This window comes from Hemicordylus capensis, chromosome 6, assembly GCF_027244095.1.
Source record: "Hemicordylus capensis ecotype Gifberg chromosome 6, rHemCap1.1.pri, whole genome shotgun sequence".
Lineage (NCBI taxonomy): Eukaryota > Metazoa > Chordata > Lepidosauria > Squamata > Cordylidae > Hemicordylus > Hemicordylus capensis.
The window spans coordinates 112,544,568-112,559,953 of record NC_069662.1 but is presented as its reverse complement, the minus strand read 5'-3'; the positions used below and the strand labels follow the sequence as shown (position 1 = coordinate 112,559,953).

The 15,386-nt window shown below is 42.1% G+C and overlaps 1 protein-coding gene across 13 annotated transcripts in view; it reads right to left on the bottom strand.

The window, feature by feature from the left end:
• SATB1 (SATB homeobox 1) overlaps positions 1-15,386 on the bottom strand; it is a 158,614-nt gene that overhangs the window by 48,091 nt on the left and 95,137 nt on the right. For all 13 annotated transcript variants that reach the window (XM_053261230.1, XM_053261224.1, XM_053261232.1 and 10 more), the window contains one exon: positions 7,795-8,007. In XM_053261230.1, the coding sequence (XP_053117205.1) occupies positions 7,795-8,007 (213 nt within the window). The remainder of the gene's footprint in view (positions 1-7,794; positions 8,008-15,386) is intronic.

The following is a 15,386-nucleotide window of genomic DNA, read 5'->3' as shown; positions in this document are numbered from 1 at the left end:
TTTTGCCCAGGTAAATCATATTTCAATTGTCTTCTCTTCCACAAGACAAAAACAGTGGCTGACACCCTAACAAAGTGCATGCATTCAGAGGCTCTGAGGATCGGCAACATGTTTTATCTCTTATAGAACACTTCTGGGACATGGGTGTCACGAACCTCAAGGCAGACATGGAGGAGTCCCAGGATGAAGGGGTCATGACCCCTGAGCTGGACACCAGGGGCTCTCGAGGTGAAGTGGTTGTGACTCCGGGGTCTGACTCTGACCAAGAGGACCCACAGGATGAGGCAGGCTTCGAGGGGTCCTCACAGCTACCAGTGGGAATGCCAGCACCTGCCAACCCTTGTCTGTGTCCCTAGTTGGAGATGAACCAGAAGCACCCAGCTATGCAGCATCCAGCACTTAAGAAATAGGGTGCAGCCCCTTTAAGACATTCCAGGCTTATGTGGGACTGCAGTACTGGCTCTGTATTTAATTTGCTGAAGCAACTTTGCTGTAGACATGTGCTGCCTTCGTTCTGCTCCTGCGCCCCATTCTTGGTTTCCCTGGCTTATGATCCTTTGCTAGGTTTTGGACTTCAATCCTGCCTGCTCCTAACAGATTGATCTTTTGGCTTCTGACCTCCTGCTTGTTTGACTTCACCTTGCTTGCCTCAATGGACTGATTTCTGGCTTTTGACCCTGTGTTGGTTTGACTCTGACTTGCCTGCTCCCACAGTATGCTTCCTGCTACACCTGCCCTGCCCAGGTATGATGGTGGGAGAGCTAGGAAGTTTTGCTTGCTTGTGCAACAGCACACAGGGCGGTGGACTGGGTGAGTTGACATGGGCCATCACATCCCCACAGAGCCTGCTAATAACCACAGTTAGTTAGTATGTCAGCCATAGGGCTTGCTTTCTACAGAAGGAAGTTACAAGAAAACTTCTAGCCCCCACCTCTCCACAGTAGCCTCCTGGAAAACCTCTCCTGATGGATAGGAAACCCTCCAGAATGGGGTGGGTGTCTGCAGGAGAAAGGAAGAATAACTCCAAACTGGACAGAGGCACCGTGTGGGTGAGCTCCATTTGCACAAGATGCCTCCAACTGCTTTTGAGCAATTCCTTCCTTCACTTGCAGCCTAAGAGCCCCCACCTCATACCATTTATGAGGGTTCTCTGGCCTCCAGAGAAGGGTTTTGAGGGAGCACAGGTGGGTGCCATGGGGACGAGGGACAGGGAAGTTTCCTTGCAGGGACTTCTTTCTTCAGGCAAACCTGAAGCAGTTTTTCTTTGTAATCTGCTTTATGAACTTTGGTTGAAGATCGGTATAGTTCAGTTCAGTTTATTATTTATGGTCATTGACCAAATCATGACAAAAATACCCTGTTTCCCCGAAAATAAGACATACCCATAAAATAAGCCGTAGCAGGATTTCTAAGCAGTTGTGAAATATAAGCCATACCCCAAAAATAAGACATAGTGGTGATCTCTCCTGGCTCAGTAGTAGGCTGCTTGCTGAAGCTTTTCCCCTATCCCCCTGGTGTGTGTGGGGGGTGAGAGAGACCCACAGACGGGCGTAACGATACCGGTAGGGGTGGCAGGCTGCAAGCTGAGGCATATGGTAGAGGGAAGTACGGTAAAAAATCTCCTCAGAAAATCTCCTCCTCAATTTCCCCTCCTCCTGGCGCGGTGGTGTGGGAGGCGGCAAGAGTACGCCGGGAAGCGACGCCGGGCCTCGGCGTCGCTCTGCGCACTGGCGGGCGGGAGTGCGCAGAGTGACGCCGAGGCCTGCCGTCTGGCCCGGCGTCGCTTCCCTGCGTACTCTCGCCGCCTCCCGCCACCGCCACGCTTACTCTCGCCGCTGCCCGCCACCGCCAGGAGGAGGGGAGATTTTTGAGGAGGAGATTTTCTGAGGAGATTTTTACCGTACTTCCCTCTACCGTATGCCTCAGCTTGCAGCCTGCCACTCCTACCGGTATCGTTACACCCCTGTCTGTGGGTCTCTCTCACCCCCCCCCCACACACCAGTAAAGCTGCTGCTCCCCAACACTGACCAGCAACAGTCTGTGGGTCTTATATGGATCATATGAGAGTTATGCAGGGCCGGACTGGGGGCACCGAGAGGGCGCCGGAATGTATGTGGGGAGGGCGCCAGAATGTTTATGGGGAGGGCGCCAGGTTTTGAGCAGAATAGGTAATTAAGGGTGAGAGTTGGGGCGCAGGGGCACCGCATGGGTAGGGTGCACCGGGAATATGCCCTGTTGACCTATGGGCCAGTCCGAGCCTGGAGTTATGACGATGTTCCAGAAGAAGATGACTTAACTATAATTGAATAAATGTAGATTGTTGTACCACACTTAATAAAAATAAGACATCCCCTGAAAATAAGCCATAGTGTGTCTCCTTGAGGAAAAATAAATATAAGACAGTGTCTTATTTTTGGGGAAACACGGTACAACGCAAAAACAATGTAACTTTCCTTCATAACAGTCAGGGAAGTACGCACTCTAAAAGCAATATAACAAAACTTTGCCACTGCATTAGAGACAGAAGGAACTCTATCTGAGAATAAAAAAATTCACTAAATAATCATCAGATTGGCCTAACAGTCTGGGCAATATAAGAAAAATTAAACAATGTCTGAACTCCCAATAAAATTTGCAATATAATAAAATATGTGCTACTGTTTCAGCTTCTCTGGCATCACAATAACACAATCAAGCCTCCAGGGGAAGGTGTTGAAATCTCCTGCATAATAAAGCAGATAGGAAAGCACTGAATCTAGCTCTCGAAAAAGCCCAATGTGGTGGTCAAATACGAAGCAGGGAAAAGCCCAGCCCTGATCTTTATGGCTTTATAAAACTTGGGCAAACAGGCCCAATCATTTTGAATCTCCATATCTTCTAATCTTTAGCGGACTACTCTTTTAGCACTCGCCAAATTCAGTTCCAATAACCATAAGAGCGGTATATAAATATTTGTAGTAGTACTTAGGTAGAAGAATCATTGGGTTGTATCCTATCATAAGGACTGTATTTTGACATACAATACTTTCTCAAGCAATTTTTAAAAAGACAGATGAGTTTGGTGACCAAGTTCCTGCAATATGGATTGTTCAGGCAACTGTAGCTCTGACTATGGGGCATACTTCTTCAAATATACAAAGGTTCATAGCAATGTGTATAAACTGAGGCCTGCACCTAGCACGGTAGCTTTTCTAGCTACCATGACATATTATTTAGCCATGCTACTGATGGTCTCTTGGCAGTAAAAGGGAAAGAAATATATATCCAGCTAAGATGCATAACGAGGCAAAGTCTCACAAGAGGTTGCTCATGAAATGGAACTTCAAGTTTTTCATCGTATCACCATAAATCCTTCCACCTCTGGATTTACTGAAGACTCTTCATAGTGAGTGACTACATGAGAATAGCAAAGAGCACCTTCCATGTGGCTTAAGTGATACTTGAAATCAGAACCTTAGAACATATGAAGCATATGAAGCTACTTTTCATTAAGGTCCATTGGTCCAATTAGGCCAGTACTTTCTGCTCTGACTAGAAGGGGCCCCCGATGCTCCAGGTAGAGTCCTCCCCTCCGCCCTGCTACCTAAGATGCTTAACTGGAGATGCCAGAGAATAAACCTGGGGATTTCTGCAGACAATTCACATGCTATACAACAGAGTTTTGGGCCCCATACAAATGCCTGTCATGACTTCAAATGTTGAAAAAACAAGATATTTTTAAAAATCTGAGTTTACTTCTTCCATAGCTGAATGGCTTTTACAAGGTATTTCATCAGATATTTCACTGAAGGCTGTTTGTATTTTCAAATTGCTGCTTTATATCCAGTCCTCTGAGAACATGCTGAATAACTGGTTTTTCTGGCACTCTTTCATACATTTGAATATAAGCAACATATTTCCCCCTGCTTTTCAGCACTGTAGCCTTCAGGGCTATCTACATTGGTGTGGGAAGTAATGATGTGATTAGGGTGATCATGCTTGATCAGTGCTTCATAAAATATCAAAGAAATGTAGAACCATACTACACAGAATGCTTTCTCATCAGCTGTTACATGCCTTTATAGTATATGAACTGGACTCCCATCTTGGGTAAAATTATTTCAGACACAACCTAAGCCATACTTCCACACTATTATTCACTTAGTTATTTACCATGGAAGTCCCAAATAGTTCTTAATTTTACAGCTTAGTTTGTCTGCTACTGTTACTATCACTTATATGGCCATGATTTCCCCATTTTATGCTTGTTCATTTGGGTTTTGTCTCCTATATCCAACAGTCTGGATTTGCCTTAGACAAAGGCAAATTTAATTTTGTTTTGAAATTTCCTGCCAACTGAGGGAAAAAAGGTACCTTTAAAAAGTGGTGATTCTCTTATATTTAGCAGGGGGAGAGCAACTGGCCCTATCCTGCCCTATCTCTCCAGTGGCTGCTGGTGGTGTCTACCTTATGTTTCTTTTTAGTGCATGAGACCTTTGGGGACAAGTATCCATCTTATTAATTTATTTTTCTCTCTATGTAAACCACTGGGAACTTTTGACAAAAAAACAGTATATAAATATTTGTTGTTTTTGTTTGGAGATACTGTACTGTCTAGTTTAAGAACTCTGGATGTACTTCACAGTTTCAATGTATCTTAAAACCGGCGAGGGGTGGGATTGAACACTACACCCCACATTGCCACAGGTTACCTCTGCCATCAAACCTGATACTTTTTTTGGTTTGCTTCTCTCCTTGCCATTGACTGTAAAAGATGGAAATGGCATGTTTATGGAGTTTGTCTTGATCTACCCAAGACAACCATTTACTCAAAACTACTGGGAACAATGGTTTGATAACATTCTTAAAAGTGGATGGACTGAATGGGTTAAATCAGAATCACAGTTAAAAAGAATAATTACATTACACTGCCAAAATATTGACTAAATTAATTGACTGAAGTCCTGTTGACATTAAGTAGCCCTTTAGAATAACTCATGAGTGTTACTATTGCGTAACTTAGATACAGTGGCTGACATCCTGACTAAATTTGCTCAAAGAAGTTCCATTGAGATTAAAATGAGAAGGTGGGCGGTGGGACTTCCTCGAGTACATTTAGTCATGATGTCAGCCACTGCACCCCACCCCCAGAGGCAACTCTCTAAAAGGTCTTATCCAAAGATTACCAAGAATATGTTTCATTGTTTATAGTAAAATATAATAATAAATAAAAATCCATACAACTTTTTAAAAAGGGAGAGTAAGAGATGCAGCCAAATTATTTTTAGGAGGAAATGTTAATGAGCCTGCTTGGCATACACTGATGAACTGCAGATACAGGTCATTTGAGAAGAGTCCCTCCTACCCCCAATTTCTCCAAACTCTTGTATAACAGATCAACCTCAAATATTTCCTTTCCTTTCTCAACAGCTTCTCTTGAAGCATTAAGAATAACATGGATGATTAGTCTGCTGTGCTCTGGTGAGCACTACATCATATTGCTAATTAACCTTTTGGAGACTATCTATAAAGTTCCCCCCACAAACTTCTACTGAAAGCATCAGTCACAATTTAGTGTGGAATACTTTATAAATCTTTTCCAAAAAAGATATATTTTTTTAAAAAATTCACTTTCCTCCAGTTAGAATCAGAAATGAACAGCTGACAAAACTCTGGAAGGAAAAGTGCTAGCAAAGATATAAAACCTTCAAAAATGTTAAATCGGTACACCACCAAAACCCATAATACAAATTTATTTATATAGCAGCATCAATGCATAAAGCACTTTACAAAATTTGAAACAAATGCCGGCTAAAAGCCTGCATCTAAAAAAAGTAGTGCATTCAGATATCAACTAGTCAGTTACAAAACTTTGATAACATTACTATGAAACTACCATAAACTTTTAGTTTCGTGTTTCTAAATAAATAAATAAATAAATTCAAAACTATTGAGAAGAGATACCTCTTCTAGCGAATCTGCACATATATCTATCACCCCACTTAAGACTGATTATAAAAGTAGAAAATTCTGGAGTCATAGTTTTTGAACAAAGCACAAGCTGATGAAGAATTAAACAAGCAAATGAACAAGTTTTCACAAATATGGGAGCTCACATCATTTTTCCCAGCTGATATAGAAACAAAAAACCTTTTATAAATGTATTCCCTTAAGTACTGTTTTAGTTTAGGAACAAAAAATCTTTTTTAATCCTGGTTTAGCTTTTAATATTACATTGTACATTAAAATTCATAAAGTCGTTCATTCCAAGCAAAACAAACTACTTTTCAGTTCTGTTCTGCAAATGGCACAAGAGGTATAATAAATGTAGTTGCTTTCAGAATAGCTTTTTATCAGGACAAAGTTTACTACACCATTATTACAGTGGCGCCTGGAAGTACAGTTATATTTAAGTGTTAGTGTTTCCATTAACTGTCCTCTCCATGGTGGTTGTTTTTTTTCTAAGGATGGAAGACTGTATTTTATATTTTGGCCATTTCATGTGTGTCATTAAAATAAGACTTGGCACAGAAATCATCAATTAGAACTATTTTCTGTTTAGGGAACAATCAGACATTCAGATTTCAAAGGTGTTTAAACAATCTTAATCAAGTGCTAGACACACAGAAAGAAAGCATATGAAATTAGAAATTGTGTGTGCCATGCATATCTGAAGGTCAACGCCGTATCGGCAGCCAGGAGCAAAGAAGCCATGCAGGTTCAAGAAGCCTATGACTTGATTTTTACAAATACTAAACAGCCAGCTTCACAATTTCAGGGACTGTAAATTTTCGATGTCTGTCCTTAAAATAAATAAATAAATAAATAAGAGGCACGCAGAATTAGTATATCTTGGCCAAAGATCCAAGGTATTGTTTTAAAGTATGTGTGTAGGCACGGATTTCCCATTCACACATTACTGTGCTTTTTGAGGAGTTGAACTCATGGGAACTCATCTTTCCCATAACTTATGAAGCTAGACAAGAGGCTCATTAGTGTGAGGAGAAATGTATCAATAACTTAACACTAGACCTCAGTCCTTAAACGAGAAAAACAAAGTGCCAATTCCCCAAAGACAGTGGATGACATCCAGACTGAAGTCACATGAGTGGAACAACATTTCACACAGGACATATTTTCAGGAGGAACAGGAGGCTGAAGAATGGGCAAAGGATGGAAACACACCCTTCCCCAGGTACACACATGAAACATTATTTTGTATGTGTGATGTTATTTGAATGGAGGTCAGTTAGTGCACTTTCTGAAGCACAACCGGAAATATAAAACAAGAAGATGATCCACATGTAATTCCACAAAATATTGTGGAATATTTCTAAATTTAAGTTTTCAGGAGTAGTATGAGCCTCTGAATAGGTGCTTTGTGCTTCAGAGTCCCGGGTTCAAATATTTGCATTTGGGTAACCTTCACAGGCTAAACCCGTAATTCATTTGAAGTTATCTTTAGACTGCCAACTCCCTTTCCATCTAAACAAAGCAAAACATAGGAAGTGGCAGTAGCAGTTTTTATATCTTTTTTTCATTGCCCCTCTTCTCAAGCCAAAATCCAGGAATGTCTGCTCTTGTCTGCATGGCTATATATATTTTTAAAAGAATGAAACAGATGCAAACCTAAGGGAGCACAACACTGCTTATGTGCTGGGGGGGGGGATGAATTCGAATCCTGCTCCCCAATTACTATAGTGGGGGCCCCCTCTCTTTTTCATAGATCACCAAGCTTTACAAGCCAGAAATATTTATTTATTTGACATATTTGTATACCATCCAAAACACAAATCTCTTAGGAAAATAGTTTACTTGTGTCGGTCGACTGGGCGGTGTGCTTATAAGAGGTGTGGGGCCCATAGCCGAAGCTGCATTCAAACTCCTTTCCCTTTCATCCTGGTATATTCGATCTCTTTCCGCTTCTGGCAGCTGCAGGAAGTTCTGCATAGCCCGAAGGTTTACCAGTAAAGACTGTGAAGCGGTCTTGGGGTCCTCTTCCTTCCGCAGGATTTCTGAGAGCAAGCCCTATAGAGAAAATAAGCAAGGGGTGAAGGGCAACATAAAGCACACATTACATATGCAGCCTTCTATAGAATACCTTGTCACTGTTAAACGTGCATTTCTTTGTTTAACTAACTTTAGATAGTGCACAGTAAAAAGGCATTCATCCTGCACAGGTATATATTAGTGACACTTTAGGTAATACAGAAGAGAGCCTCAATTGTATTCTTAATTTTATTAAGCATCTGCTTTATACACAATGCAAACTGAATCTGCTTAATTGGTCTCTTTTTTTACTGACTTAACTTGCCATGAAATCTCTCTAAGACAGACAAGAATAAATAAAATCCAAGTTAATTCTGCAGCATTATTGCATCACTTCTATTCAAAGCCCACAATATAGCATAAATTCAATGTACATAGGGAGAGAGTCATTTCTGGAAATTGGAGGACGCTACAGCTTTGATGCACAGAAAGCATCTCTACGTAGAAAAATATAGTGAAACCCACACAAAGAATATCAGTACTTTTCTCCCTCCCCACTCAATATCTGAAAAATAATCTGAGTGAATGAATGGGCAATCACTGAAAAACATGACTTAACTAATTAAGGCACATATTTATCACCATGTGTCAACATTTTCTCCTTTCTCATCCCTCCAAATAACTGGAAGAATTAGCATTCCGCACACATACTCTCTCTACTTCTAAAGTTATCTGACAAAATCCAGGATTCTAGCCACCACACAGAGGGGACTGTATTCATTTTTGTTTCAGGGATGTTAAACACTAGATGGTTAAATATTTGACCATTAAGATGAGCCTTACTGATTAGCAACTTTGATAAATGTTTGAGCAACCAAATTCCATCTCTTCATCAATTGCTCTATCTACTCACTTCCTGACTTCAGTCTATAATCCAAAAATTGCAACAACTTGTATCAAGGCTACACAACAGGTCTTCTATCTCTGTGTGAACTACAACTCCCATCATCCTTTACTATTGGCCACTGTTTCTTGGGATGTTGGGAGTTGTAGGTCAACATCCGCAGGATGTTTTGCAAACTTACATGATGCTGTTAAAGCTACCAAAATGTTATGTAAATTCCACCAAGACAGCAACAAAATGGAAGTTACAGAGAGCCAACATGGTATAGTGGTTAGAGTGCTGGACTAGGACTGGGAAGACCTGAGTTCAAATCCCCATTCAGCCATGAAACTAGCTGGGTGACTCTGGGCCAGTCACTTCTCTCTCAGCCTAACCTACTTCACAGGGTTGTTGTGAAAGAGAAACCTAAGTATGTAGCTCTTTGGAGGAAGAGCGGGATATAAAATATAAAGAATAAATAATATTTTTAATGTGTACAATACATATTTTAAATTTGGTTATTAGATATTACAAGAATGGACCTATTACAGGACGTTGCAGCACATCCAAGGTGTCCAAGTGTTGCCTGGGCCTCTGGCTGAACAGAGTGAAAAGATAAAAGTTAGCAAGAAAGACAGGAGTCCCTGATGTAACTTGAGACTTATTATATGCAACTTCTCCCCACCCACCACCCCTGCCACCCCTTTTCCAGGTGCCTTGTTGAGAAGAGAGGGACTAGTTCTCAGTCCTAGCTCACTTTCAAAGCCCTTCCCCTCAAAAATACTAAGCTGTGAAATGGCTGGTAAGAAAACAAGAGTATGATTGTCTTGAGTACTTTCCAAACTAATAAATTTCTCACTTTTTATGGTTCAAGCCTTCCTCCTCTGCTCCCTTCTCAGCACAGAGTCCCATTACCTCCAACCACCTGCTTGTCTGTCAACTGTTTACTGAGTTCACAAATGAAGAGGGCAACCAAGATGATCAGGGGCCTGGAGCAACTACCTTATGAGGCAAGACTACAGCATCTGGGGTTCTTTACTTTGGAAAAGAGGTAACTAAGGGGAGCCATGATCGAGGTGTATACAATTATGCATGGAGTGGAGAGGGTAGACATAGATAATTTGTTCCCCATCTTTCACAACACTAGAACCAGGGGTCACCCCATGAAACTAAGAGTTGGGAAATTTAGGACCGACAAGAGGAAGTACTTTTTCACACGGTGCATAATTAATCTATGGAATTCTCTGCCATGGGATGTGGTGATAGCCACTAGCTTGGATGGTTTTAAAAGAGGATTAGACAAATTCATGGTGGACAGGTCTATCAATGGCTACTAGTCCGGTGGCTGTGGGCCACCACCAGTCTCAATGGCATGATGCCTCTCAACACTAGTAGCAGGGGAGCAACCGCAGGAGAGAGGGCATGCACATACCTCTTGCCCGTGGGTTGTTTCACATCCTGTGTGAAACAGGATGCTGGACTAGATAGGACTTGGGCCTGATCCAGCAGGGTTGTTCTTATGTTCCATTCCATTGGGGGGTCCCCTTAGTAGTTTTCTTCAGATTTTTGAACAATATATCTGTGGGTGACCTAAAGACTATTGCTACCACTCACTTGCCCACAGCCACCCATTTTCCATCCATAAGGATCCCAAATTTCAGCATTTTCAGAAATAGTATACAGTTTCCTAATTGTTAGCTATAATTAATACCTAATACCTGTAGAAGTGGGTGCAAACAGATGTTTTTGTCTATTTGTATTTGCAATCAGAAGTTGCAGGTAATTTCTGTTCCTGATGGGGGAAGTGTTTTGGTTTTTAAGCTGGAGCTGACCAAGCTAATGGTTAAAAGAAAATGAAGATATTTCAACATCTGTTTAATTTGTTAAATATTTACACCTTATTTATGCATTCATAAATAATCAAGATTCAAAAAGCACCTCAGAGTTGCTATTCAGGTGGGGGCAGTGTGGTATAGTGATTAGAATGTCAGACTTGGACTGTAGAGACCCAAGGTCAAATTCTCATCCAACCCCAGTGTTAATAGGATGATCTCCAGTCATTGGCCTACATCCAGACTAACATTACAGTAGTGCAGAGTGCAATGCTGTTACACAAAGAAAGGTACACCCGATCCAGATTAGTTCTAGTGGAAGATGTTGGCAGATTTTGCTATGCTTTGCACAATATAGTGTGTGTCCCAGAAAGGTCTTCCAACTAGCAACATAATCATTATCTAGACCCATTTCAAATTGGCTTTAGGGCTGGCTATGGGGTTGAGAAAGCCTTGGTCGGCCTGATGGATGACCTTTACCGGGGAATCGACAGAGAGAGTGTGACTCTGCTGGTTCTTCTGGATCTCTCGGCGGTGTTCGATACCATTGACCATAATATCCTTCTGGATTGCCTGGGGGAGCTGGGGATAGCGGGCACTGCTTTGCAGTGGTTCCACTCCTATATCTCGGGTAGATTCCAGATGGTGGAGCTTGGTGACAGTTGCTCCTCAAACAGGAGCTGTTATATGGAGTCCTCCCAGGGTTCCATTCTGTCACCAATGCTTTTTAATATCTACATGAAACCGCTGGGTGAGGTCATCAGGAGATTTGGTGCTGGGTGTTATCAGTATGCTGATGACACCCAAATATACTCCTCCCTTTCATCTTCAGGAAATGGCACTCATTCTCTAAATGCCTGCCTACAGGCAGTAATGGGTTGGATGAGGGAGAACAAATTGAAGCTGAATCCAAGCAAGACAGAGGTACTCATGGTGGGGGCTCAGAATCTGAGGGGTGAGTTAGATCTTCCTATGCTGGATGGGGTTACACTCCCCCAGAAGGAGCAAGTGCACAGCTTGGGAGTACTCCTGGACCCAGGCCTCACCCTGGTATCTCAGGTGGAGGCCATGGCCAGGAGTGCTTTCTATCAGCTTTGGCTGATTCAACAGCTGCGCCCATTCCTCGAAAATGATGACCTCAAAACAGTGGTGCATCAGCTGGTAACCTCCCGGCTTGACTACTGCAATGCACTCTACATGGGGCTGCCTTTGTACGTAGTCTGGAAACTTCAGTTAGTTCCGAATGCGGCAGCCAGATTGGTCTCTGGGGCAACCCAGAGAGACCATATGATACCTGTTTTGAAACAGTTACACTGGCTGCCAATATGTTTCCGGGCAAAATACAAAGTGCTGGTTATTACCTTCAAAGCCCGGAATGGTTTAGGTCTGAGTTATCTAAGTGCCTTCTTCTACATGATCCCCACCGCATGTTAAGGTCATTTGAGGAGGTCCATCTCCAATTGCCACCGGTTCGTCTGGTGGCGACGCAGAGGCGGACCTTCTCTGTAGCTGCTCCTGGGCTGTGGAATGCACTCCCGGCAGAAATTTGTAATTTGAGATCATTGCTGTCCTTCATGAGAGCCCTTAAGACCGATTTGTTTGGCCTGGCCTTCCAGGGTTTTAAATGATTAACTGTTTTAAATTGTTTTAAATTGTTGCCCTGATTTCCAGGGCTTTTAGCTGCTTAATTATCATATTGTAAACCTCCCTGAGCCATTTTGGAAGGGGGTATACAAATCTAATAAAGAAAGAAAAATAAATAATAAATCATGGAGCACAGTAGCTTTACACAGCTTGCAAAATTCTCTCCATGCAGTAGCGCAGCACTAGTCAGATGTCAACCATTATATCAGCTTACCTCACAGAGTTTTTGTGCGGATAACATGAGAAAGGGAATATATCATAAGTCCTCTATCACCTTGGGTCTTTCAGGAGACTTCTCTATTTTGCCATGCTTTTAGTTTTGAGTGTGTCTCTGTGTGTGTCTGTGCGTGTTCTTTCCCCTCTTGTTTTCATTGTTTTAATTTATGTAAACCACCTCAAGTCTATGGAAGTCAGATGGTCAATAAGTTTGCTACATAAATAAATTAGATAAATAAAATGCCACCCTAATTTTTTTTGAACAATGGTGGACTGAATGCTTGACAAACAAGATAACCACTCCCTTTTGAAGTAACTGATTTACTTTAGGAATCTCATTTCTTGGTATGTTATTTAGGACACTTTAGAATGCAGAAGGGGGAGCTCTTTCTCCCACAAAAATGGAAACAACAGGTTATGGGTTGGTCTAAAAGTTCTGTTTCTCTGACAGAACGCACACAATCACTAGTGGTAGAACCAGCAGTTTCACACTAGGCTCCACATTTACAATAATAGTTTTGGTGGTTTGGATTATTTATGAGGAAAATTACAGTGAAAATAATGAAAAAAATGGCACACACCCAATAGTAAATATTCACAGATGATCACTAATGAACAGAATTTCTGAAATCAGTTGAGACACAGTATTCTTCCTCTGTTGAAGTAAGAACCCCCGTTTATCTTATACCCAAAATGTTTTATTTTTGGGACTCAGGCATAAAAGTATACTGCCACTTTTAATTACTAAAGTATTGAAATTATTAATTTAGTATATAGAGATTTCCCTTTCCCACTTATTGCTTACTTGTATATTCTGCCTTCCACGCCCGCCCACCCCCAAATGTTCAAAGTGGTGTACATGGTGGTTTCCCTCATTTTATCCTCACGACAACCCTGTGTATTAGGTTAGGCTGAGGGTTTGCAACTGACCCGTAATAACAAAGGAAGCTTCATAACTGAATGGGGATTCAAACCCAAGTCTTTTCCAACATGCTAGCCTATACACTATATCACACATCCCAAGCCTGTTCCAATAATCACTAACTAGCTGACCCCACACAGAGCATCTGTGTGCTCTTTGGGGCCAGTGGCTATCTCTCCCCACCACCACCTTCTGCCTCAATCTCTGCTTCCGGGCCCAGCTGCCTCTCCTCCCCACCCGCGGCCAGGCCCATCACCACTGCTGGCCTCCATGGCCAGACCAGGCCTGCCACCAATGGCCTCCACGTCCTGGGTGCGCCTCAGCCAGTCAGGCGCGTCCGTCCCCCAGCCAATCAGCTAGGCACTGGGATGCACATTCCAAGGCACACCCAGGAGAATTATATATATAGAAGTTGCAGGCTGATAAACCATGTTGATCTGGGAATAATTTCCATTGATTTTAATGGAATCTGGAGTCTAAGTACATGTTCCTGGGACTGTCATCAACAAAAATTAGGTTATTTATTCCATGTCCTACTTAATTTGTTCATGCAAGCATTTCCAGGAGGACAGCAAATCTCACCAGTTCTGATCCTAATGAAAGCTTATAAGTTTGGTTCCATATTCCTTTGTGATTTATATATCACAACCTCAACCTCTTATCAGGCATTAATCAGGAGATAGCTGCATCATTTACTGATGAGGAAAATGGCTGACATTTCCACAGCGCTACAAAGGTGGAAGAAGAATGCACACAGTACAGGAAGTATACTAGCATCCATATGTAAAAATCTGCCTATTCCCAAACATCAAAGAACCAATCTATCCTGTAACATTTCTTCCCTTTAAGGCTGATATTGAGGATAATTGTCTATTCCTCTCCCTCCTGATTTGCTGGTCTCCAAAGTAGACAGCCACACAACCACCACTCCGTCTATTGTCTTCTGAGTCAGCAACTCTGAACCAGCTGGTACAGCTCAGGCACCAGAACTAGTCATTGGACTATCACTCATATCTAGGCAAATGCCTAGAATTTATTTCAGGGGGAGAATTAAGTAACCCAGGCCTATCTGAAGTAGCTCCCCAAGTGTTTGGGCTTACTTTTCTCTTCCAGTCAATACTATAAATCTATTTGAATGGCTGTTACTTCCTTCCCATTCATTTTTCTCCAGTTTCTTCTCTTTAAAGCAGCTTTTGTTGCTCCTCTCTGTCTTATAGCAAAATTCCCATGGAATTCAGGGATTTTGATGTTAAAATCACTTATTTTGTCAATGCAATTTTCCCCCTACAGGCTGTCACTTGTGACTGCTCTGTCTCCCCACAAGTTGCTGTTTCATAGTAGAAGCACTCAAGAATGCCCATCCTGATTTATTTGATGCTTGTCTACACTCACCATATTTAGCCTGTTCTGCTAGTGTGAGCCAAACCTTGAAACTGTGTGAACACACACAAGCAAGTGAAAATACACCAGCACCAAACGGCTATGGTGATTACACATGGACCTTGTTATACGCGGTCCTAGCCCACGGTTTTGCATATCCACTGTTAGGCCATGTGGGTTTAAATGACTTAAAATCTGGCTATCCAGTTTCTAGGTGTTCAGAAATGACCTCAGAGGTCATTCGCAGCCACCATTTTGCTGATTGGAGCCATTTTGTGTCTCTTTCCTCAAAAAGCCACAATTTTTCCTGTGATTTTCCATGGAAAAATTGATGAAATTAAGGGGTTTGGGGGGCATTGCTTGAAAGATGAAGACCTGCAGAGCATGGCACGGTACAGTATTTCTCTAATTCCTGCCTTTTGGGGGGGGGGTTGCCCTCCAGTAACCTAACCCCCCAGCTGCCTTTGACTTAAGATCTTGATATCCTCGATTTCATTATCCGCAGAAATGGCACCCTGTGGATAATGAGATCCACCTGTAT